General features: G+C 42.4%; 1 protein-coding gene across 1 annotated transcript in view; it reads right to left on the minus strand.

The window, feature by feature from the left end:
- The window catches only part of RFTN1 (raftlin, lipid raft linker 1), a 134,597-nt gene that overhangs the window by 96,089 nt on the left and 11,112 nt on the right, over positions 1-27,396 (minus strand). Inside the window, exon 2 of the mRNA XM_032869262.1 lies at positions 18,644-18,917. Within this exon, the coding sequence (XP_032725153.1) occupies positions 18,644-18,917 (274 nt within the window). The remainder of the gene's footprint in view (positions 1-18,643; positions 18,918-27,396) is intronic.

Raw genomic sequence — 27,396 nt, forward strand, 5'->3', positions numbered from 1 at the left:
TCCCAGCCATCGCTAGCGATTCCAGGCCAGGATGGCCAAAATGTCTAGTTTTTTTTTTTTTTTTTTTTTTTTTTTAAAGAATTCATTAAATCGTGTGTTTATGTCAGCCATAACTGTCAAAATTTTGGCTTTAGACAATGTTTTTTGCTATGTTGGCCAACCTCTTGGGGTTGAATTTGACCTCCCAGCCACCAGTTTCTGGTCTCTCAGCTACATACACAAAGCTCCCACGTGGATTGTGTAAGACTGATGAATCACAGAACTGTATCCCTGAAACTAATAATACATTATATGTTAAAAAAAAAAAAAAAAAAAAGGCAGCAGCAGCAGCCGCAGCTACCTGTGAGTCACAAAAGGCTGGATCTCAGGGAAGAGATAAGAGTGAGCAGATTATCTAAGTTAATTACAATCAGAATAGCCAACCCATAAACTCAACCCAGATAGTTCATGCCTTGTAATGACTCAGCAGATTCTTCCCCTTTCTGCTCCCGGATAACCCACGATCATGGCCAGTGCCAGTTCCTCAGTGGCTGGGACATAACCCTGGGCTAAGCCTTTGAAAGAACATGTTTGCTAGCAAAGACCCTACTGTCTATGAGTACTTTAAATATTCAAAATTAACACGGGCAAGAAGGTTAATCCTCAAACTATACTGACAAACTGCCAAGTAGTTAATAAAAACCCATTTTGGTTTCACTAGCAGATCTGAAATCAGTCTACTAAAAAATAAATGCCTGTCAAAAAACTACTATAAATGATACTTTTAAAAAATAAACATGTGAATAAATACTACCATACACACTACTTTTAAATAATAAACATGTAACAGATCTCTCTCCAACTCATAAACCCCTTCGACAACTTCAAAGACCATCATTTAAACAACATCCCCTCTTTCCCAGGACACCAGGCCCAGTTTGAACTTGAGTTGTGAAAAGAAAGGAGAGGATGTGCAGTTCATCAATAGAACTATTTTTGCTTCACTTAGGAATAATCAGAAAGAAATGGTGGTAAACTCCAACTTAGATTACTAGGCACTTCTCCAAACAGGAAAAAAAAAATACTGAATGTCAGTTGACAGAAACAAATTCCCTATGTCTGGGAAACAGGAAGGATTTTTAAGATATTTCCCCCAAGGCAATACCAAGTTCAAGTAAAATAATCAGAATAGCTTTTTTTTTTTTCCTTCTAAGTAGTAGGAGAGAGGAATATGAACTACAGATCTGAAGTTTTGTCAAGGAAAGAAAAAAAAGGCATTTTCTAGTTTCATTAACTAACGTAAAACTCATGACAATAAAAAGGTCTATGTCTTCATTCATCTGTTCAGCACCTTCTTGACCACTGACCACATACATCTCAGGTACTATGTTAGATCCTGCCTTCAAGATGGCCATCTAACTATGCAAGTGCTATCTACTGTATGCAAACCCTATAAAAAGAGAAGCGTTATGGGAGTTCAGTTACTTTCAGTGTCAGGGATCAGGAAATCTTTTAAAAAGCAAGAAGTGGGGGCACCTGGGTGGCTCAGTGGGTTAAGCCTCTGCCTTTGGCTCGGGTCATGATCCCAGAGTCCTGGGATCGAGCCCCGCATTGGGCTCTCTGCTTGGCGGGGAGCCTGCTTCCCTTCCTCTCTCTCTGCCTGACTCTCTGCCTACTTGTGATTTCCTACTTGTGATCTCTGTCAAATAAATAAAAATAAAAAATCTTTAAAAAAAAAAAAAAAAGCAAGAAGTGTGTCAGCTGAGCCTAAAGCTGAATGGAAATTAGTCATGGGACAATGGATAAAAGGCTATTCCAGGCACTGAGAGCAGAGATTAGTAAGGATAGAGACGGAAAAAACCATGAGTTACAGGATGGAAATAATAAACGGTCAAGTTTGGTAAAAGGTGAGGACCGGCTATCAGGATCGGCAGGACCAGTACATCAGAGACCGGCGAACACTTGGATGAATCTGCTATTAGGATGGACCTGTGATGTGTCTACAGTGGGCAGGAGAGAAGTGAGATCCATGGTCAGAAAGAAAGGGTGAGGTGTGCCCCTGCAGGATGGGACTTCCTTCTGAGGGAAAGGGGAGCCATGGATGGTCTTAGATAAGAGAAGACACTAAAATACAGACTTCAGGAAGGTGAGGCATGTGGCATTGTGTAGGATGGAAGAAGAGGCAAAGAATGTCTTTGGAGAGCAGTAATGAGCTAAGGTTTTGTGGAGGGAGTGGACGGATGGGAGACAGAGTTTAGGTATTTCCCATCTTTGCAATTGGTGGGAGTTGGGGTAGGATGGGGAGGGGAGTAAATGCTGCTCCCCAAAGATGCTCTCAGAACAATGGGGAAAAGACTTCCGATCATTTTATGACTCCTTCCCCTTGCAAAATAAATCAAATCTACAAAAAAATTAAAAAATTTAAAAAAAATGAAGCTGCTGGAGTCAAAAACGTCCCCTATTAGTGAAGCTTAAGAAATGCTTAGGGGGAAAAAAAATCCAAGTAAACAAATCCTAGCAAATTATTAAATAAAGGACCTAACTCTACAGTTTATCAGGGGAGTTCTGAAGTAAGAAGTAGAAAGGAGAAGAATGAACTCATAGATGGGTCACTGCCTTTTCTTCTGATTTTCTCTTCCTCTTTCACCAACAGACATTCACCACTTCTGTTGATAAGGGTTTGGTATCACCAGGAACATTTGGGAAATGATGGGGGTTGGGGAACTGTGCAAATGATACCCTAACCACACACTCTCTTAGGAAGCTACGCTCTGCCAAGTGCGTGCAAGTCATTGTGGGCATCTCACTACCCAGTACTACAGTACTGCTGTTTATTCTAGAGAAATCTTGCCACATCCTGTCTCACTGTTTACAGTCAGAGCCAGCTGTCTGGTAGATAAACCGTCAGGGACTGTGCAACCCCAAGGAGTTCACCGTTAATCTTAAAAGCGATGGGAAAACAAACAGGCTTTACCCCTGCGGTCCCTGTATAACACAGTGTCAAAGAATTTCAATGCCCACCAGGCTGGACTACAGAAAAGAGAAAAACCCCAAGGAATGGGATCTGGGGCAGGGTCCTGCTTTCTCTGGGATCCTGTAAGGTTCCTAACTTACCCTGAAAGATGCCAAAAGGACTAATATTAGTATTAAAGCACAAATAATATTTTATCACAAACCTAACACCGAATAAAAAGCAGGTTTGCCTGATATTACTTCAGAAGTCACATTATCTGCGAACAAAACTAACAGTAAGTAATTGCACCCCAGATGAATGCTCTCTAGGACTCTCTCACAGGCCCTGTCCAGTTGAGTGACAGGAAGTCCCTTCTCTGCTTACATTCAATGCACATGTTCCAAATTAAAATTCATTCATTGTTTCCTCCTTTTCTCGATCTACCTACCTACACCCTTGAACTAAATTATATGATGGAGATGTTCTCTATCTGTACTGTCCAATACAGTAGCCACTAGCCACATGTTGCTACCAAGCACCTAAAATGTGGCTAGTGCCCATGAGGAACTGAATTTTTAATTTTAACTTAAATGAATTTACATTTACATTGCTACACGTGGCTAATAGGAAAGGACAGCTTAACTCTCTTCTCACACTTTAATGTGAAAACAGGTTGTGAAAACAGATCATTGGGGATCTGGTTAAAATTAAGATTCCAATTCAGCCGATCTGGGTGAGGCCTGGGAATCTGCATTTCCAAGGAGCTCCCAGGTGATGCCAGTGCTGCTGGTGCAGAGACTACACTTTGAGTAGCAAAACTCTAACTTCTTCAGGAACCATCCAAGTGACCCAGAAGTTTCATGAATCAGTCGTCTCCAAATTTTTTGATAGCCTACTAGGTCCGTAAAAACTCCTGACTACCACTGGATCAATATCTTACATTTTTGTCATATAAAATACATACAAAACAAATTTTAAAAAGATGAGAAGCAACTGAAATAGGCAATATTTTAAAATTACAATTACAGTAAGTTCATATTATGAATAGTTAATATTTCAAGACTTAATAGACTCTTGAAATGAGATTCATTGTTAACAACAGTGGAGTTAACCCACATTTCAAAATGGCTTCTTGATGCATCCAAATATCTTTTGCTATCCTCTCTCAGATCTGAATAGGTCAGCATTGCATTTTTTGTTTTGTTTTGTTGTTTTGTTTTTTTTTAATCTCACTAGGAAAGCTCCGACAAACAGTGAGAGAGGAGTCAGTGTGGTCATTTTTCTGCGTGTGAGTCTAAGTGTGTGTGTGAGGAAGAGACAGACAGGGAAAGAGAGAGGGAAGAAAGAGACAAAGACAGAAGGATTTTATGTTCCCATTACTGGTATTTTCCTCAATCTTCAACCACCTTACAGGAATTTTTTAAGTCATGTGTATATTTCATGAGGGTTAAGCTACTAGAAATAATCCACAAATCCACTTCACTGAGTTTTCAAATGAAAGCCTTCCTCTGAACCCAGTCTCTCAGGAGCCCTCCTGTTTCGTATAGACAGGTGACCCCTGACCTCTGCACCCAGCCAGGGCATCATCTTCAACCCGAATGCTCAATATTAGTAATGCATAATTTCTCTCGTAATTTGTCAACATAAATAAATATACACAGAAGCTCAGTACTATTTCAACATGGGTATGTACCTCACTTTGGTAATACTGGCTTAGATAAATGCATAGAAGTTTCAGAATGATCACAAATCTCTAAAATAAAACTTTACTTCCAACAATAATAGCAAACTCTATGTTCTTGAAAACACATGGTAGAAACTCTCTTCAAATGATTATGTAAATGTAATTACAATTTCAACAGAATTTACTGGGAATTGGAGAAAATAACTTTGGAGTCTATATGGAAAAAGCAACCCGCAAAAGTTGTTAAGATCTTGAAAACAAAGAACAGTGTCTTAATAGATATTAATATATGCAACAAACTTATTATAGTCAAAATAGCGTGGGATAGCACAAAAATCAATAAAGTGATCACAGGAATAATAAAGAATTAGGAATAATAAAGAATTGGGCACAAACTAGGGCATATACAGAAATCCAAATGATGATACAGGTGCCATTTCATTCCATGGTAAAAATCAGGAGAATGCAATAAACGCTGTTGATAAAGACAGCTATTTGGAAGAAAACAAAGGTGGATCCCTACTGCACACCCTAACACTAGTCCAGTCAACTGGGAGGAGTTTTGCCTGTCAGGGGACATTGGTAATATCTAGAGACATTCTAACTCTCATTAACTGTAGGGTCAGGGGCAGCGGTGGTGCTGTTTGCTACTGGCACCTGGTGGGTAGCGCACCGGAGGGCTGCCTGATACCCCACAGTGCACAGGACAGTTCCAGCCCAAACTGGCAAGAGTTGAGACACTATATAGGCAGAGAACTCCTATCCTACTCTTACCCCTAACCCTAATGGTTAAAAAAATGAGAAAGGAACGGTGTTAGTAGTAGACAGATCCTGATGTAAATCCTGGCTTCTCCAATTAGCAAAAGCATGACTCTGGGTAAGTGACCGTTCTGGGTCTCGTCTTTTTCGTCCTGCTTTCAGGAGTAAAGATAATGTACATCATGAAGCAACGAGTGGGAACGCTGGCCAGACACAGCCACAAATAGATGGGAGCTGTTACAGCTGGTACCATAAATAATGAATCCTATTATGAAATGCCTGCAAACATATAAATACTCTTCACAAGAAAAGTGGGCTTTTTGTTCCTATTAAGATCCAGGTTGCTTCCCAGAGCCATTTTGGGGACTTTATAGAAGTCTGAAAATAAAAACTTCAACAAGTTGGGTATGTTATAAACCCCCCCCAGAGCAGGGACTGTGCTCATTTCATTCTAACAAAAGCTACTGCCTTAGAAGACACAAGACACCTAATAAATACATTTTAGGTTTTTTTGCGGGGGTGTTGTTTTAGGTAACAGAGAAAAAATAATGCACTAAGCACCTCAAAACCATTGGAATAGAATTTTTTAGTGCAGAAACTGACAAGACCCAGCCGGGCTCCCAAAAGGAGTTCCAAATGCTTTGCAGTGTCAAAGTGCCCTGAAACAAGTCTGGGTATGACCACACCTCTGGTTCCAGAACCTAGCAGTGGGGAGTGAAGACCCTGCAAAGCCCAGAGGATCTGGGAATTCTCTGAAGGCCCTTCGGTAATTCCAGGGCTCCTGAGCTGAAAGATGGTATATTTCTGTGCCATGAGCCTCAAGATAGAACTTAAGCCCCATACCCACCACACAGTCCCACTCACCCACCCCATACTTCAATACTACAGGAGTCATTAATAATTATCTTCTTTTTTAAAAAAAGATTTCATTTATTTATTTGAGAGAGCGTGAGCAGGGGGAGGAACGGCGGAGAAGCAGATTCCCCAATGAGTAAGGAGACTGACATGGGGCTGGATTCCAGGACCCTGGGGGATCATGACCTGAGCCAAAGGCAGACGCTTAACCAACTGAGCCACTCAGGTGCTTCATTAGTAAGTTCTTCAGGCTAGATTTCCTGCGGTATGAAATGGGAGGTAGGGGATAAGGCAAGAAAATGGTACCTTTCAACTACAAAACAGAATTAAGTCTGAAACTTCCACTGAACACGTGATAATGTTTTCAACAAATATTAACAACAAAAACAACCATCATGAGGACACAGTGAGAATAAATTACAAGACTTAACACATAGGAGTGAAGCAAAAGTGCTCTCAGATTCTCAGAAACAGGTGTTGTATGAATACAAGTTACTAATTTGGTTTTTAAAGCCTTTGGAGCCATTTTTCAATTCCAACTCGTGGTTGATGAATGGGAGGCAAATGAAATGATGTACTCCACTAAATCGTATTTATGGCATTTACCTCTTTGTAAAATGGTTCCATCTTTCAACCACTTAAAAATTATAGAAGACAGTTAGATAGACATAAAGATAATCATTATATCAAATTCCTAAGAACACTGAAATCACTGATAATGTATTTATATGGATCTGAAAGTTATTTGTCCCCTGCTGCTGCTTTCATAGCGAAACCTGTAAGATTAAGTTCATACTAGTCTTTTCCAGGACCCAACACTGGTAATGCCCATGCCTTTCTCAGCTTGAAAAACACACACAATCTAATTTAAGTCTGATTGACAAAGAAGAGAGAAGACAAAAAAGACTGCCAGGAATATTTAAAGTAAGGCAATCTGAGTTCCTAAATTTAATATGCAATGGGCATAAAAATACAAAAATCTAACACTTCAGTAAAAGTATTTGCAACTAAATTACCTACACTGTGTGCACAAGGCCCTCAAAATAGTGGCAGGAATCCCTACAGCCCACCTGTAATGCCACAGAATAAATCCTCCATTGTTACTGAAAGATTGCGTGGACTGTGGGAGGAAGGGGCCCTTATTTATTTTATTTTAAACAAATACAGACATTTCATGGTCCTGTGGTATTTGCATAAGATCAACAGGAAATTTCAAAAAAATGTCGTGCCTTGTGCTTCTGCGTTTTGGTACCTGCTCGCTATTCTCTGCCGTTCTAAGCTATTGGAGAAAGACTGGAAATCACTAGTATGCTAATTCTCTCTCTCTCAGAGGAGACAAAAATAAATAAATAAATAATAAAACATGGGGAAAGACATAGGCATCAAGGACAGCTATAAAACGGGGTGGGGGGTGGTGGGGGATGAGCTTTCAGGGAATGATGCAGGTCTGTCTCTCTGGCTCTCTCCACTGGGACAAAGGCCAACACTTTGGAGGTGGAGAATAAGAGTAACTAGGCAAGCCATTACGGGTGTGGAGTGAAAAAAATTCTCTTCCCCCAAGAGAATGTGGCTTTACACCAGCATATTAGATTGGAAAGTGCAAACACAATAATTAACAGTGAATCCTGATACTTCAACACACCAGAAAAGGGTGTCACTCCAGTGTGAGATGGGAAATAGGAGGAATAAATTAAGGTAGTCCTCAGTGATGCTGGACAGCTCCTTGGGGGGTACAGTGGCAGCCCAGGAGAGCTAATCAAGTCCTGCAAACACCTCGGGAAGCTTGAGAAAACTGATGAAGGCTGATACCACGCCAACAATAAGGGGCAGCTGCGAGCCCAGAGTGGGGGCCCTGTTTATGACTGAATCTAAAATAACGACCCCCCTGCGAAACAGACACCTTCGTATTCCCTGCTCTCATTTAAGAAAAGAACTTCGAATTCACCTTCCTCAATTTCCGCTGTCTGGGAATAAACCAGCTGCTGTGGTTTCTCTCCACCACTGTAACACATGTCAATCACTGCTACGCCCAGTGTTACTTTTCTTCCCCACATGTGATTCCAACAATCAGCACGCTCCAGGGCTGAACCCCAGCCTCGTGTGCGAGCATTTTCTAGGGCACACCCCTGTAGGCGACCACCCCCTGTGTATTTCGTTTAATTATGAAACCTCTTTCTAGAAACCCTGTAATTCTCCCAAGAGCCAAAGTAATTGGTAGAAATTAGACGTGAAGAGACACAAGGCCACTTAAAGAGGACACTTTCGATTATAATTTTTAAGAGAACTTTCTTTTCAGTTCCAGTATAATTTTGTACTTTCCAATTCTGTCCTTTTCAAATGCCAAAGAAAATGCTCATGTTATCTTGTGGACTGTAAAGAAAAAAAAGGCCAAAAAAAAAAAAAAAAGGCAATGTAATGCATTTGTACTCCACTTAAGTCCACAAAGATTTCCTTTCCTTTGAAGGCCATCCTTTGGATGTTTTTTAAAAGGAAAAAAAAAAAAAGAGTAAAAAATAACGTATATATACCCCTGTGGCAAATTACTTTTATTTGGACAACGAGAGGATCCTCTGTGTGTGTGTGTGTGTGTGTGTGTGTGTGTGTGTGTGTGTTCCATTCCCTGGGGTCCATATTGTGTGGCTGAGTTATCAAGATACACTTTTGGTACTGGTAAATATGTAAACCAAAGACAGATCCATTTTGCAGTGAATTTATGACCTTTTTAGGAAGTGATGGTAGCAAAATTCCAGGGTATAGTTTTATTCCACTCAATTCAGGAAAATTCTATTGAGCAACACCTACTCAACCACCTGGCACTCTAAGTAAGTAAGGGGAATCCAAAGTTGGAAGATATTTAGCAAGGAGGAGAAAGGGTGGGAAGACATATATAAATAATTACAAGATAGTCTGAGAAGTCTAATGATTGCTGTGGGTGAAAGGAGAAGAGACAGCTCAAAGGCAGAATGATTAACTCCACCGAAATAAGCATCATACAGAAATCTTAAAGGTTGCAGGATGGCAGCCAGTGGGGTGGGTTAGGGCTGCACAATGTTACAGGCCTGCCCTGGAGATACTGAAGATTTGGTTTCAGACCACTGCAATAAAGTAAATAGTACAATAAAGCTAGTGCAATGAATTCTTTGGTTTCCCATTGTAGAGAAAAGTTTTGCTTACACTAAACTATAGTACATTAAGTGCGCAATGTCATTATGTCTAAAAACACAAAGTACATACCTTAATTAAAAGTACTTATTGCTAGAAAATGCTAACCATCCTCTGAGCTTTTAGTTAGTCCTAATCCTTTTGCTAGTGGAGGGTCTTGCCTCGATGCTGATGGCAGCTGACTGATCAGGGTGGTGGTTGCTGAAGGCTGGGTGGCTGGGGCAGTTTCTTAAAATAGGACAACAATGAAATCTGCCATATCCATTGACTTGTCCTTTCACAAATGGTTTCTCTGCAGCATGTGATGCTGTTTGATAGCATTTCACCCACAGAAGAACTTCTTTCAAATTGGAGTCCGTCCTCTCAAACCCTTTATCAACTGCTGCTTTCTCAACTAAATTTATGTGATATTCTCAATCTTTTGTTGTCATTTGAACAGTCTCCCCAGTATCTTCACCACTGGTAATTTCCATTTCAAGAGATCAGCTTCCTTTGCTCATCCATACTCATGTGTTAGTCTTATTGTGAGTTTGTAGCAGTCCACTCCCATCTTCAGCCTCTGCTTCTAATTCTAATTCTCTTGAATTTCCACCACATCTGCAGTGACCTCCCTCACTGAAACCCTGAACCTCTCAAAGTCATCCATGAGGGCTGAAATCAACTTCTAAATTCCTGCTGATGTTGATATTTTGACCTGTTTCCTTGAATTACAAATGTTCTTAATGGCATCTAGAATGGTGAATCCTTTCCAGAATGTTTTCAATTGGCTTTGCCCAGATCCATCAGGGGAACCGCTGTCTCTGGCAGAGAGAGCCTTAGGAAATGTGTTTCTTAAATATAAAGTCGAAACTACTCTTTGATCCATGGGCTGCACAATGGATGTTGTATTAGCAGGCACAAAAACAACATTAATCTCATTGTACACCAGAACTCGTGGATGACCAGGTGCTTTGTCAATGAGCAGTAATATCTGGAAAGGAATCCTCTTTTCCTGAGCAGTAGGTCTCAACATTTGGTAAACCATGTTATAGATGTGCTGTCCTCCAGGCTTTGTTGCCCCATGTATAAAGCAGGCAAAGTAGATATAGCGTGATTCTTAAGGGCCCTAGGATTTTCAGAATGGTCGATGAGCACTGGCCTCAACTTAAAGTCATCGGCTACATTACCTCCTACCAAGAGAGTCAGTCTGTTCTTTGAAGCTTGGAAGCCAGGCAATGACTTCTCTCTAGCTGTGAAAGTCTTAGTTGGCACCTTCTTCCAATAGAAGGTTGTTTTGTCTACACTGAGTATCTGTTTAGTGTAGACACCTTTACTAGTTATCTTAGTTCAATCTTCTGGATCTCTTACTGCAGCTTCTACATCAGCACTGGCTGCTTCCCCTTGCACTTTGATGTTATGGAGATGGCTGCTTCCCTTAAACCTCATGAACCCACTTCTGCTGGCTGCAAACTTGTCCTCAACAGCTTCCCCACCTCTCAACCTTCACAGAATTGAAAAGAGTCAGGGCCTTGCTCTGGACTAGGCTTCGGCTTAAGAGAACGTTATGGCCGGTTTGATCTTCTCTCCAAACCACTGAAACCTTCTCCGTATCAGCAATGAGTCTGTTTCACTTTCTTATCATCCATGTGTTCACCGGGGCAGCACTTCTAATTTCCTTCAAGAACTTTCCTCTGCGTTCACAACTTGGCTAACTGTGTGGTGCAAGAGGCCTGGTTTCCAGCTTATGTTGGCTTTCAACATGGTTTCTCCACTAAGTTTAATCACTTCTAGTTTTTTATTTAAAGTGAAAGACCTGCGATTCCTCCTTTCACATGAACACCTAGAAGCCACTGCAGGGTTATCAATGGGCCTGATTTCAGTACTGCTGTGTTTCCAGGAATAGGGGGACCCAAAGAAAGGAAGAGAGATGGGGGAATGGCTGGTTGGTGGAGTAGCCAGAACACACTTTTATCTATTAAATTCACTGCTTCATATGAGTGTGTTCTGTGGGGCCCCATAATGATTACAATAGTAAAATCAAAGATCACTGACCACAGTGTATAATAACAAATATAATAATAATGAAAACATTTGAAATATTGCAATATCAAAATGTGGCACAGAGACACGAGGTGAGCGGCTTTTGGAAAAATGACATTGATAGACTTGCTTGACACAGGATTGCCACAAACCTTCATTTTGTAAAACACACAGGATCTGAAAAGGGCAACAAAGCCATCTGTATTTTGAAAAAAGTGAGGCCCCATTTAAAGAGAGAGAAGTTTTCATATAAAAATCCAGATTTCTGGCTGTTCTTGAACAAAGGTACAAGATCTGGTGACACCTGGCAACAACAGGGCAGGGTGAGGTACCAGTTCTCTGACACCCACGAGCCCCCACCCAAGGTCCTGGGCCCTGGAGACATCCGAGAGTGCAAGCCCTATCTTTAAAAAAAAAAAAAAAAAAAAAAAAGGCAGTCTTCAGGATTTCAGATTCCCAGCCCCAAAAAGGGAATAAGGGGGAAAGGCTGGGCATTTTCTGATATTTGCTTTCCTGGAAATAAAACAGCCCAAAACCAAAAGTATCGTCTCTCACTGCATCACTTGACACTGGGCGGCCAAAGCTGACTCATCCTGCAATCTGTGCTGCTCGTAAGTACTTGGGAGTACAGCCTGCTGATGGGTCTGAGAGGAAAAACTTCTCCGACTCCAAGCATATGGTCAATTTGGAACTGAGCAGCTCACTTAGCACAGCTTTCCGCAAGCCACTGCGTCTCTTCTAAGAAATACTAGAGGCATCTGGTAGAGAGAACAAGGACCACAACAGGCTTGGCTCAGGCAGCAACACAGAAGCGGGCCTGTCCTCATTGGCTCACCATGGATTCCCACAACCCCCCACAGCCTCACCGAGCTCAGGCTTCTCTCCTGGCTCCTGACTTCCCGGCAGACACCTGCCACTGGACCTCGTCCCCCAGCGACTGCCCGCAAACACCATGCAACCAGACTGACGTCATTCACATTCCTTCTGTGGTGGCCGCTGCCTGTGCTCCACCCAGGTCCCCTCCAAACCCATCCCGGTTCTGTGCATCCCCCTAGGTTCTGCACGCTTCCTGGTCTTCCCTGGCTGTTGGAATGCCTTGCTGGGATGTGTCCTAGACCGGGGAATTGTCTGAGGCAGCTCGTGGCAAATGGCTGCTGGGTGCTGGGAAAGGAAAGCCGGTTCCCAGCCTCAAGGTGGGCTCACCGCTTCCTGCAGAATCAGGCCAAGACTACACTGTACCCTTGATGGCTTCCTCCCTTTCCTGTCCGGAGACCCACTCCTAACTGAGGCTTCTGGGGAACACCTCCCTGATGATCTTGCAGGATCTGCTTCTGGGAAACCCCACCAAGACACAGCCCCACCCCATCCCTACCCTCCCTCCTCCAGTTAACCTTCCCAGCCACTCGGAGTCAAACGTGCCGCCTGTTTTGACTCTTCCTTTTCCTTCACCCTGTCCCTTTGTGGCTAAATGTTCAATCCCCCCGTCAGACGCATCTCCCATCCAACTCTGCCTTCCCTTCCCCCGCAGCCTACTTCAGTTACCCACGGGCTCCCTCCCTCACTGATTGTGTTTTCTCAGCCTCCACTGTCTTTCCCTTTTAGCTTCCCCTCTTTTGCTTTGAAAACTCGGCACTTCTAAGGGTTGTTCCTCCAAAACAAAACAAAAATTTTGCAGTGGCTCCCCACTGACCTCAGGATAAAATTCAAACTTCCTAGCCCAGCTTGTCAGAGGCCTCCCAATCCACATGCCTCATACCTCTTCTCCCTGCTTCCCTCTGACTTGTGCTCCGGTCAGGCCACACCATCCATGGTCTGCTTATCAGGGCTTTGGGCTCCCCTGGGCCAGTCCCCCTGCCTAGGAGATCCTCCTCATCTCTTGTTTCCCTGTTCAAATCCACCATCATTCTAGACCCAGAGAAGAAGGGGATCATGGAGACTGCTTCTTTATCTAAAGCACCCCCATTAACAAATTCTGGGTGAGAGTTGAGAACCCAGACCTACAGATTTAGCGGCCAGTCACATCACTTGCATCATATATATTTGACAACTGTCCCCCACAACCCAGGTAGATGAGTTTCTTGAGAGCTGAGATCTCTTTGGAGTCATCTTTGCGTAGTGAAGCTACACCACACATGCTTATCTTAGACAAATCTCACTGAATGAGAGGACTGTTCACCACTTAAAACGGAGCCAATTGTTCTAATCAACAGGCAGATGAGTCCCAGAATGGATGGGAGACAGGAGGCATGGAGATCCCGTTCCCTCCACCTCCGTTCTCACCAACGCCTCTCCCAGTGCAGCGCCTCACCCTCTCAGATGTGATTCTAAGGAACACTCGTTCTAAACTGAACCAGCTTACTTCCCCGTGGGGTTCATTGCTGGAAACACCAAGCTGATCTCATCCTGAAGGAAAACATGCATTGGGCAGGTAGAGAAATGCTCCGGTATTACATTTCATGGGCAATAAAGAGATTTTCAAGGGCAGTTTTCATTACATGCATTTTCCACCATCCACAAGGGTTTCTGCATCCCACCCCTTGCATTAGCAGTAGCTCATCTGTGCGCCCCACCTCCTCACCCGAGGCCCAAGGGCACCTGATGCATGTCCACAGAGTTCACAGATGTTGTGGTCCCCTGTATCATATAAGGCGATATCCCAGGGGACCTGGACCCAAATGGCTTCATCCATTAGTGATGAAAAACACATCACAAACACCCTGAACCGGCTCTATGAGTGAACAATGACAAAGCAGCAGCTGGAAAACGGAGCGGCCCAGTGTGTTTTTGTGGTCATGCCTACCACCATAAGACGGCCTAGAATTAAACCCACATTCATGAAAAAGCAGAAGTGACATGTTAATGAGTGACTTCTCTCAGCTATCAAGTTTTGAGATCTTTGGCAACTCATTCTAAGGAAAACTGCCCCCCAAAAATGAAGGCTACTTGACTGTACTTGGACTTCCGAGTGAGTGGAACTACACTAACAATAGTGTCTGTTAAAAATCACTAAGCGTTCTAAAGAAAGCATTTCAGGAAAGTAGTATAAACTCTCTTTCTACTTATTCATTAAATATTTCAAATTCAGCTATTCATTCCTCTGTCAGTTTTCAAGTATATTCAATATACCTAGGATCAAGAACAATTTGTGCTGAGGAATGTGGGTGGCCTTTACCAGATTTTTCAAGAAAAAGGATCAGGTAATCTTTCATGGATTTAAGTAAAGTTCACCAAAATCGTACAGGGCCCAAAGGAATGTTATTGTACTGAGCTTCTGGGGTGACTCATTAATAATCCAGTCCGACTGTCACTGATACTCTCAAATGATCCAAACTCCACCAGGAGACACTGCATTAGAAGACCTAATAAACTCTTCCTGCCTCATGTACATTACTCCTATTTTTGTCCCCAAAGAAATCAGGACCAAGCTAAAAGCCCCTACCTCCAGAAACATTTCCTTTGCTTCTTTTCCACGAGGAGGTGACTTCTCCTTTTCCCATGGCATCAGGTACATGCCTTATGTTCTCAGTGAAATCACAGGTATCTAGAAGGCAAGCTCCACTGTCCAGTTGAACCTTGCACCCTCCACCTCCCCACCACATAGAACACCTAGCAAAATACCTTACAAAGAGTAGAGTTCAGTAAGTGTTTGCAAAGGAATGAGTGACGAAGTGAATGTAAGCTTGTATGGTTCCATTCTTTTTCCTGGCCCTGCTACAGATCTCAAAGGCCAGTTATTTGCTAAAAACTTTATGTTCGCCTTTCAAACATATTAAGGTTCATATCCAGGTTTCAAGTTGTCATCCCATGGTAATTCTTGAGAATGAACTTGATTTGGACTGATAGTACTCTAAAAAGTTTACCGATAGCTCTTCTAGAATGGTTCAGTTAGAAAATATTAACCAGGCATTTACTTCCTCTTTGAGAGCTAAATCATTTCATTTAACAGCATCTACAGCTATCAGAACTTTGGCAGACTTTGTGAAAAATATCATTTTAACAGTCTTTATTAAAAATTAATCACATACTTCCCTTCGTTCATTTCTATCATATAAACTCCCCATTGATACAAAAAAAAAACACCCTCTGTTGTTTTTGTTTATTTATTCTTAATAGTGTGGGTTCTTTTCCTCGGGATGCAAAAATATGGTTATTAGGTTTTCCAGGGGAGAAAATGCCTGTCCCTTAAAATGATACTGTATAATCACTCTGCTTCCCACTGCCACTCTTCCCACCCAATACTAATGGGAAATGGAAGTGAGGGAAAATCTCTTGGTCATTTTTGCCATGAGAACGCTAAACTATAATTCTCATTATCATGACAAATCAAAAAGCTTTAGCAATTTCCTTAAAAAAAAAAAAACACACAATAGGGTGGAGTGAGAGCATCTTCAAAGATTTGGCACAAAGTTATCCAAAGAATTTCTTTCTCTGAACCTACTTATTAAGAACCGAATGTTCCCTAAAGCCATCCAGCAGTAGGTAGACCCCAGGCACTGTAGACTAGAGTGAACTTAAACCCGAGGAGAATGCCATCTTCTCTTTTTTGAAAACCCTCCTGCACACTCATGTCTCATTCTTCTTAATGACTTAACCCATTTTCCTTTCCTGGAAAGTAAAGTCATTAACTCAGGGATGGTCCTCAGAGGAAGTGGGGACAAAAATATATGAGTGTGTGTGTGTGTATGTAAAACTTCAGCTCTGCTGCTATCTGGTTATGGACTACTACCAAAAGTGATGGTTCTTAATCCTTAAAAGGAGCTTTCTCACCCACTTCATCTGATCATATCATTGAGACTTAGCTCAGGTCTTGCAAATCATTTAGTACCAGAAAAATCTACTAATGTGCCCCTGACCCTACAGCACTCCCTCACAGCCCAGCGCAGCCTAGGAGCCCTCTGCTCTTTCTCACTTTTTCCGGTGCTCAGAACTCTCCCTAGCAGGGAAAGGGCGATCCCCGAGTAGTGTTGGTGAGTGTCAGGCATGGAGCTGGACAAGAATTAGGTCCTCTCACCCTTGCTGCTCTAGGTGTGATTCATGGACCAGTAGCATTGCTATCATCTAGGAATGTGCTGGAAATGCGAGTCCCAGGCCCAACCGCAGACCTGCTGAGTCAAACCGCCCTTGAAGAATGTCTCCAGGAGATGCTTAGGGGTACCTCAATGTTTGAAAGGTGCCACTCCATAGCAAAAACAAAAAAAGTGCATCTTCACATTTACAGTCAAATTCATGTATGATGTACTGACTTCATGCCAAATCCCATCCTCACATCACCTGCAGCAGAATTATACTGAGGGATACTCTTGGGACCTGACCAAAGTGGATCCTCCCCTCTAAACATCCAGTCCAATGGAATGATGAAAGAGGCGGAAACACCAATGCTCAGTGAATGCCTCGCGTGACCTGGAAGGTACACGGCAGGATGGTTTTATTTTGTTTCTTTTCTGAAATTCTGACTTGCTTGAGATTATTGAGCGGTAATATGGAGGAAAGCGGAAATAATGAAATTATTACCTCATCTAAAAATCAAAGATCTCTTCCCCGCTTTTTTCATAAGGGGGTTGTCCACAGAATCACAGGGGACAAGAACACAGCAAGTACTTCACATTGGGATTCAGATGGGAGTCTGCCTGGTCCCTGCCCAGGACCAATCAGAGCTCTGCTCGCTGTCATTTGTGTGACCTTGACAAATAAGTCAACATCTGGGCCTCGGCTTCCTTACCTTTAAAATGGAAATAAAAAAGAGTACCTCTTTCAAAGGCTGCTTATGAGAACGAAATGATACCTGTAAAGCCTGGCATATGGTGAGCACACCACATGAGTGACCCCTGATAATAATGCGAACCCTGTGTCTTGGTGGAACCTGAAACCACTATGGGTCCACAGTGATTTCCTCTGGTGACTGACTTGGATATAACAAATCCACATAAAGAATGAATATTCAAAGGGTGCCTGGGTGGCTCAGTGGGTTAAAGCCTCTGCCTTCGGCTGAGGTCATGGTCCCAGGATCCAGGGATGGAGTCCTGCTCTCTGCTCAGCGGGGAGCCTGCTTCCTCTTCTCTCTCTCTCTGCCTACTTGTGATCTCTGTCTGTCAAATAAATAAATAAAATCTTAAAAAAAATGAATATTCAAAAAAAAAAAAAGAAGACTTGAGAAAAGTTTCACTACAAAAGCCATGGGTAATGTTGAACATTAGCAAAGGTGTCGGCCATCTTTCACTTCAAATTCCAACCCAGGCTGACTCTGACTGAAAGCCCAGAGCTTGATCAGCCATGAAGAAAGAAACGCTACTGGCCAGGAAGGAGGGGCCTGTCTTAGTCACCAGCCCTCCGCCTCACAGCTGTCCCTGTGAGCTCACGGGCCAGATGTCTGTCTACCAGGCAAAGTAACTTTTAAAGAGAGAGAAAAAGAAGCAGTCATTCTGCACTCTCTCTTTTTAAACTACAGCACACGCTGTCATTCCTCCCAGGAAGCTTGGCTGAAGGACAGATCTGATGATTTCTTTTGCCAGACTTTATTTCAAAATAAAACACAAAAACATACCGTGCTTACTATCCCACTTTTGCTGTTTTTTTTAAATCACTTAAAATTAATACTGCTCTTTTTGAGAAACCAATTTCCACCTCTCTTTTCCTAATTAGACCTGATAAAAATATAAGAATAAGCATTCAAGTGGACAAACCATATTGAAAATACCCTCGAAGCCTTAGAAATTAAAATGAAGATAATTCAAACACAGCACTTGAATAAAGTGGGTTTTGTTTCTCCTCCCAAGTGACTGACGGAACATACGGTAAGTTTAAAATATCCGAGTATTTCTGGAGTTTGGAGGAAGATAATAAGTTTCTAGCCTTCAAAAAAACAGTGTGTTTTGTAGCCATGCATTTCAGATTAACAGTATGATACTTCACCAGCTGTATATTCTGGGAGCACACCTCCTCTGAAGAGGCATCTTTCTAATTGAGTGTAATCCAATAAATTAAAGGACGGTCAGGATATGATATGGAACTCTCTACTCACGCCAAGTGAGTGTGGGCAGTTCACAGGACACTGTGAAACTTCTGATTGTCTCTCACTTTGCCTTACCTGTCAGAGGGCAGAGGCCCTGGGGACACCAGGAAAATTCAAATATATTCTCTACTCCCCCCGCCACCCCTTCTCACTTCCCCTTCTCCATTCAACACACATTAGCCACCTCGTAATGTGAAGCTAAGGTTCACCTCAGAGGACTTACCTGTCAGTTTTCTTGATCAGGATGGCCCTGAAGATGTGCTCAAGTGGTGTCTTCTCCCGCTCGTGGGTTGGCTGCACGAAGGGGTGCAGGGCCACTAGCGAGAAGCCCTGCTGGTACAGCTCCAGGAGCTGGGCGGGCAGGTCATGCAAGGAGGCCAGCCTCACCGCTGAAGACCTCGGGAGCTCAGCTGGGGGTGCAGAGAGGAGAGGCTTATTAGGGACGTAACAAAAGGGCTCACCCTCCCCCAAGTCCCTCTCCCCTTGCCCTTGCAGACCTCCAGGTCACCTCTTACTAAGAATGGGTTTACTCCTGTCTTAACTACTGTCGTCAAAGAGAACTTAAAAAAACAGATTATTTTCCAACTCATCCAAAGGCGTTGCTAATTGGATATTTTAAATCTAGAGTCAATCTTCTCAGAGATCACATTGGAAAAGTCATTTCCACCCCCTTAAAATAAAAAAAGAAAAGGAGGAGGAGGAAAAATGACAACTGCATGCAAATATAAAATTCCCAGGTGGCAAAAAACAGCATTGACAATGTCAGAAGACAAATTGGAACATATTTTCTGTGACACTTAAGACAAAGAGATAACGTCCTTAATTTGCAAAGAAATCACTGAAAGAGAGAGAGAGAGAGAGAAGAAGGAAAGAGGAAGGGAAGGGAAGGAGAGGGCAAAGAAGGGAGGGAAGGGGAAGAGGAAGTGGAAGGGAAGGAGAAGCTGAAAGGAAGGGAAGGGAAGGGAAAGGAAGGGAAGGAAATGGGAAGCAAGGAAGAGAGAGAGAAAGCCAAAATATACGAAGAGGCAATTGCCTAAAAAAACACAAAAAGCTAACCAATATCCGAAGAAACATTCAAATTAACTCCACATTAGAAGCACACAAAACATATTTCTCACCTACTGAATTATTTTAAGATTTGGATTTAAAATCTTTTTTGAGAAGGATGGACAAGAATCAAAAATCAAAAGGTGTAAGCAAATACCCAATTTAAAGTATACATCCCAGCCCTATCACCCTTTAGACTTTTTCCCTAGGGGAAATCAGTATTATCTGCTTTTTGTACACATGTTAACAACTGCTGAATTCATATACAAGTAAAAATGTCTACATATCTCCCTCCCTTTTTATACAAATGGTAGCATAGCGGCGCCTGGGTGGCTCAGTTGTTTGGGTGATTGCCTTTGGCTCAGGTCATGATCCTGGAGTCCCGGGATAGAGTTCCGCATCAGACTTCCATCTCCATGGGGAGTCTGCTTCTCCCTTTGATCTTCTCCCCTCTCATGCTCTCTCTTACAAATAAAATATTTTTAAAAATGGTAGCACAGTGTTACACATATGGCTTTTTGCTAATTTTTATCAATTGACAGTATACTTTTCTTAGAAACCATTCAATAGCAGTGCGCAGAGCTTTTTCTCATTCTTCTGACAGACGCAGTCTTCCACCATATGATGGACCATAGTTTATTCAAACTCTTGCTTTTATAAGTAATGCTCATGGAAAATATCACTCCTAGCTAATTTCACACGGGTGCACATGCAATACATCATACCTAGGAATTCCATACCTAGGAATTTGCTGGGCAAAACAAACAAACAAACAAAAAACACACTGTAATTTTTTCAGATATGGTCCGATTTCTTCTACAGAGTAGCAAGGATTTACCTCCCATCAGTGATGTGTACAGGTCTTCCTTTTACCATGTCCTGGCTAATCTCATAGTGAAAAAATAATCCCCATCCCTGTGGGGTGATTTATATTTCTCTTACTAGGTAACTTCTACTTTTTCTTACTGAACATTTCATGTTTAAATACCATCTGTGTCACCTTTTCTATTAACTGTTCATAATCTTTGCCTAGTTTTCTATTGGGTTAATGGTCCTTTCTTCTATTGGTTTGTAGAAATTCTTTATATATTAGGAAATTTAGTTCTTATTTGTCATACTAATTATAATATCTTCCCCCAATTTATTGTCTTTTGACTTTGCCTAAGGTGGGTTTTGTCATGAAGAATTTCTTTTTATATGAAGCTGAACTTCTCAATCTTGTTTTCAATGACTTCTGAGTATTGTGTCATAGCAGAGAGATCTAGGATTATAAAACAATTCTCCTATGATTACATATGTCATTTTTTGGATATGAGTCTTTGATCCAATTTGGAATCTATGCAATATGAATTCAACATTCCACCCCTTTCCTCATTACTTTGAGATGCCACCTTTATCATATTATATTCCTGAATATACTTAAGTTTATGATTGTGATCTACTAATCTGTATTAATAATTTTAATGTTATGTTTTAAGATCTGGTCAGGCTATTTCCTGAAACTTCCTATCTTCCTGTTTAGTTTCTAAATCTTCCTGTCTATTCTTATTTTTTTTTCCAAATGGTCTTTAAAGCGAGTTCATCAAAACCTCCTTCCAAAAAATAATTTTATTGATATGATCGAATCATGTCATATTATAGCTTAACTGAGGGAGAATAGCTATTTTCATCATCCTACAAGTTCCTGTCCAAGTAGAAGGTATAATTTTTGTTTATTTCAGATTTCTTTGGAGTACCTCAGGCACATATTAAAGTTTTCTTCCCATAGATATTGTACACTTATCAATTTTATTCCTATTTGTTTTTACTATTGGAATAACATATTTTGTTTTCTTTTTACTTCTATGATACCCATTGTGGGCAAGAATGTTGGGGAAATAGGCATGCTCTTCACGGCCAATGGGGTGAGCTTCTCTGGAAGGCAATATGGTGTTTGCCTTCATCCCTAAAGTATACACACCCATTGTCCAATGACCCTACCACTGGGTATCAGGCCTATTGCTGGACTCATAGATGTTTTTCAAGATATATGGACAAAGATACTCACTACAGGGTTGTTCATACAGCAAAACCCTGGAACCAAATTGTTCTTCACTGGAGGGCTATCTGGCTAACACTGGGATACCCCGGTGATGAATTCTATGGGCCATTTAACAAGATTAAGATAAATCTGTTATGTGCTGATGGAAATGCATCCAATATAAATTACTAAGTTAAAAGGCAAGGTGTCTAACAATGTTTATGATAGTCTTGTGTACGAATAATTAGAAAGATAGATAATCTCTTCAAGAATAAATTTTTTTCTGAAAGAAATCACAAAAACATGACTATTAGAGAGGGATGGAGCATAGAGAGCAGGATGGAAAGGTGGTTTTTATTTTGTACTTCCAGTACTATTACCATCCACAGGGGTCACTGGGTGAGGGTTTATGAGACATTTTGTTTCTTATTTATATGTGAAAACATTATTTTAAAGTGTTTTATGTATTTTTTAAAATAATGTGTTATTTTAAAACACAAACTCGAGACACCTGGGTGACTCAGTCGGTTAAGCATCAGACTCTTGATTTCGGCTCATGTCATGATCTCAGGGTCCTGAGATTAAGCCCTGCGTGGGGCCAGCTCAGCAGAGTCAGCTTGCCCCTCTCCCTCTGTTCCGCCCCGTGCTGGCACCTTGCGCATGCATGCACTTTCTTTCTCAAATTAATTAATTAATTAGTTAAATCTTAAAAATAAATAGGGGCATCTGGGTGGCTCGGTTGGTTAAGCATCCGCCTTCGACTCAGGTATTGATCCCACAGTCCTGGAATGGAGTCCCACAGAGGGCTCCCTGCTCAGCGGGGAGCCTGTTTCTCCCTGTACTCCTCCCTCTGCTTGTACTCTCTTTCTCTCTGATTAATTAAGTCTTTAAAAAAATAAAACACAAACTTAAAAAAAAATCTAGGACTACTTAAGACTACTACTTAACATCAGCTACTATAGCTCTCATTTCCATATATCATGCAAGAAATTTACAGGAAAAAAGAAATCTATAGCAAAGTCTCCAGAATCCTGGGGAAATCTCCATTAATAACAGTGACAAATAGCAGACTGGCCAGGAAAGCAGGAAAGTATGCAGTCTTTCCCCTTGAAGGGTACATTCTGGATATGCTGCTAGACAAAAAATATCTAAAGACAAGTCTGGTAAAGAATGCTCAGCCCCTCCAAATTCCCATGCACAGAAACCCTCTAAGTACTCCCTTATACCCAGGCAAGGGGTATATCCCGGACCCCTTGCTTTAGAGCAGGGGTCAGCTGATTATGCTCTTTGGTCCACCACCAGCAGCAGCATGGAGGAATTCATTAGAAATGGGGACTCTGGGACCCCACCTCAGACCTGCAGAATCAGAATCTCAGTGATCTACATCTTCACAAGCCCTCCAGGAGACTCTGAGGCTGAGAACTCCTCTCCAGAAGGTTCCTTTGGCCCTTGTCCAGGCACTCTCCTCTCCTCTCCTCTCCCCTCCTCGGGCAAGGAAACCAGAGACCTAAGGACATGCACCTACCTGTCACCCACAGTCCAACCTCACACAATCAAGCCTGGAATTCCCTGCCCTGATAGCCCCAGGCCCACTGTGGGGGCCTGCACAGTCTTCTTCTCCAGTTTACAACAAGGCAGGACTATGCCCCCACTGAGCACTCCCAGACCCCACGCAGGATGGAGACTAAGGCACGACACCCTGTGGGGAGACACTGCCCCAGGAGCAGAAATTAAGGAGCACCAAAACCTCAGCAAGATAAATAACAGTGTAATGCAATATGTTAAAAAGGGAAAATTCATCCAAAGTCCATCATGAACAAAATATCAAAACTTTTAATAAAGATGGGATCAGTCTTACTGATTTTTCCTTTTTCCTTAAGCTCCAATATGGCTTAGTACAGCAGTTTACTAATCTCATCTTTTTTTAAGATTTTATTTATTCATCTGAGTGAGAGAGAGAGAGAGAGAGAGAGAACATAAGCAGGGGGCAGGCAGGGGTAGAGGGAGAGAAAGAAGCAAACTCCCCACTAAGCAGGAAGCCCAATGCGGGACTCGATCCCAGGACCCTGGGACCATGACCTGAGCCAAAGGCCGATGCTTTACAACTGAGCCACCCAGGCGCCCCGTGATCTCGTCCTTTTAAAAAAGGTTGCTTCACCTGCCTCACCCTAGTGCTGGTTCTGGCCCAGTATCTCTTGCACTCTCGTGCCTAGGCCCTACAACTGACAGGAGCCAGTCCGCATGTGGGTTGTGCCAAGGGAACGGGGCAGGTTTAGATCACAAAGTGGCTGAACTGAACCAGAGTCCCTGTGTATGGCATCGATGCTGGCTGTTTCATTCGCAAAACTGAACAGACTTTTGGTAGGTGGGTGAGCCCTTTTTGGAAGGTAATTTCACAATGTCAATCAAACCTAAAAATACTAGGCAGCCCTCCACTTTGATGAAAGTATGTATGAGTCAACCAGTATGAGACCACCCACTCAGCCAGTCTCCACAGTGCAGTGTATTGTAAATGTTTCAAGTATCTCAAAACTCTTACTGCTATAATAAAATAAGCCTTTCCTGTGATGCTGATCATTTATAGATTTGTTCCCCCTTATGCATCGTGCTGTAATAAAAAAGTAAAAGCAGTCGGTGCTTTGAGAAGATCTGGGATTTTAGCTATATTCCTCACTGGTGTTAACCCTGGGCACGTGAAAACCCAGTTTCCCTTATTTAAAATGGGCCTACTAACATCATACAGCAGCTCTAAGAGTCAAATGGGACGTTGCACGTGGAATCGACAAAGCTCCAAAAGATCATGGTCAGTGGTGGTCGCAGTGGTGGATGGGGACACCGGTCAGCTGGGGCTGGTGATGACACCATGGTGCTGGGCCACTAAATTGTTCCCCGTTTCCAGCCACTCCCCTACCCTCCAGGCTTAAAGATCAGTGCCCCCAAAACAGGAGTCAATCAACCACTTTCTAGTTAAATGCTCCCTGAATAAAACATCATACCTTTAAAATTTTTATCTTAAAATCTCAAGATGTATCTCTTGTCAAAACTCAGCAATTTTATGGCTTTAATTTTTGGTATGCATGCTGGCAAAGTAAGTTTTAGCTTCACGGTTAAAAAACAAATAAAAATGAATCTCAACAATCTCGTTGCAATAAAAAAAACCACAAGCTCTTGTTGTAAATATGATTAAGGGCCTTAATTTCTTGTTTCTGTTTGAACCTTCACCTTCAGAAAAACTCTAGTTCTTATAAACTGACCAATTCTCCAGTATTATTCCTGGAAAAATAAAGGAAGGAATGACTTATCTGTTCGGATGGACATACCAATTGTAGCCTCTTGCTCTAAATCTCACCCCACCCACCAGGATAACCTCTCTACTATTTTTGTTTTGTAAGATTTGCCTGACTTCGGTTACGAATTATGTAACCTTGGGTGAGTCATTTAACTCCCACCCCACCTCTTGGGTCCATTGTTTATAAAATGAAGCCCCTGGATCAGCAATTCTGAAGGGAGCTTCCAGCTTTAAAATGCAATGATTTCATTATTCAATTTGAAGAGTAACACCCAGTTTCTAACTGAAAAAAAAAATGATATCGGATAATATAATAAATGCTTTACAAAGCGAACTCAAAGAGTTCCCCTAAACTAGAGGCAAAATGGGAATAAGGACAAACCACAGGTGTGGGTGGGTGGAAAGATGGGAGAGAAAGGGAGGCACGAAAACAGTTTGTTGCCAGAAGGGTAGAATAAAAATCAATGTTGTTTGTGAGGGTCCCAGCCTTCTGCCCATCGCAGGCACTAGGAAAGGATGTTGTCTGCTCTGACTGTCCCTGGGAGTGTGGGGAGCTTTCCAGGGGCATTCTAGGGAAGAGATGCCTGCACAGTCATGGGAGAGGAAAGGGGTATTTTAAGAAGCATCCCTGGGGACTATGGGTTCCTCTCTTCCCAGTGGAGAGCTACAAGGACAACAGTGTGAGTTATCTGAAGTTCCTCTGACTTCCTGGGGTTTTATCAGGAGTCCTCTCCAGGACTGAACTACAGAAGCCACCTCATCTCGTTACAATTTCTAAATATGAAACTTCATATTCTGAAGACGAGGGACACTGATGATGTGGTCTTGGCCAATGTTATTCCAATCTGAGGCTATGCCACTGTTAGGGCCCAGTGTCTGTCTGAAGATCACGCTTTCCAATCCGTCAAGTTCCCAAGTCTTTATTGACAGGGATCAGTCTCCAAGCCCAGGGACCAGGCTGGATGCTCCCTGTGGTCCCACTCAGGGAGCTGTATCTTCACCGACACAGGGATTTGGACCTACTGCTGTGCAAAGCCCAGTTCTCCAGCTGTCCTCTCCCAGCAGCCTGGGCAGGAACTGGTTCTTATCTCATGACCTGGTAGAGGTTCTGGGGCAGAGCACAAGGCCAGGGACTGGGGCCCGCAAGGAGCCGGATGGATAAAGCAAATGAGAGACAGAGCTATGGGAAGAATAATGACTACCAAAGCCCCACCTCACCAAGGGGGCGGCATTGTGTCCTTCCAGCCTGGTTACTGCCAATGGGAACATAGGCCCAATGGTGCCAGAACTTCTAATTCTTACCTTAAAGAACTCCATAGTCTTGGTCCTCATAGAAACTCTGCTAATCTTTAGATTTGGCAAGTAATTCCCATTTGATTTTCAAGTCCATATGGCCCAAAGCCAAGACCTGGTAGGTTGCAGAGTCTGGATGGGGCATTTGATAAATGTAGGGGGATGGATGCTTCCCTACTCCTTCCTGTCCCCGATCTTCACACTGTCAAGGCACAGTATGAACCTCGGTCATGTACTGAAGAGCTTGTGATTCCATTCATTCCCAGATCATCACAATTCATGGCAGCCTTCAAGGCTACACCTGTACGTATTCGACACAGCCCCCTATTTCCAAATCTTCTCTCCTCTATGCTGATGTAGAGATGAACAGAAAGTTTAGAGCCGTATAACTACAGTGTGAATCCCTTGGAAATATTTTTTTTCCTCAGTCAATTCCAATAACAGGCTTTTGATTTCTAAAAAATCAAAATATAGAAAGTACCGCTGGAAAGGTATTTGGGGTGGCACGAGAGTCCAGAGAGCTTTTGGAATAAGCGTTTTGTTTTCCTTTCAGAAAATAACTTCATATAAATAAATAAACCATTATTCCAGGGGTTTAAAAAAAAAAAAAGGAATGCAAACAGGGGGAAAGAAACCTCAGCCACAAAACCACACATTTCTTAACACTCCTGGGATGAAGTAGATTTTGTTTTTGCTATGACTATGTTTTGTTTAGCAAAAACATTCTGCGCCCCACTTATTCCCTGGAAATGAAGCCCTTCCGACGTCCGCAGAAGACCCAAAGTGACGGCTTTGCTCCCTTCAAACTTTCTTGCTGGGAGAGCGCCAGGTTCCCAGACAAGAAGGAAACCAGTGGTGTTCGGCACCCGCACAGTTCTCTCTACCCTACAGCAGGCAACGGCAGGGTGAACAGCAACAGCTTCTGTGATTTGGCTCAGCCATCATGTGTGACTTTAACCTAATTATTCAAAGTCCGACTCTGCTTTTCTAATTACATCTGCTAATGGATCTGTCAATACCAGGGAGTGAAACCTGAGAGAACGACACCATCCCCCTCGGGTAATTTCCCTCGCAGGTAAAGCTGATAATGACACTGTTCAACCAAATCTCTCTTTCTCTCTCTCTTTTTAAAGTTCCTTGAAGGCCGCTATTTCTATAACACCAGTCTGCCTGGGCTCTGCAGTAGCTTCAATTTAGCACAATGCTCAAATCAATCATTTTTCAATGTGCGGTTTTTACTGTATAGGTAAGGAATAAGAATTTCGTGTTTTAAATAGTGTTTGCAGCCCAATGTCTTCTGTCTGTGTCATTTCTAAAGCTGCAGAAT

Source organism: Lontra canadensis, unplaced genomic scaffold (genome assembly GCF_010015895.1).
Source record: "Lontra canadensis isolate GAN:19392208 unplaced genomic scaffold, GSC_riverotter_1.0 scaffold38, whole genome shotgun sequence".
Taxonomy (NCBI): domain Eukaryota; kingdom Metazoa; phylum Chordata; class Mammalia; order Carnivora; family Mustelidae; genus Lontra; species Lontra canadensis.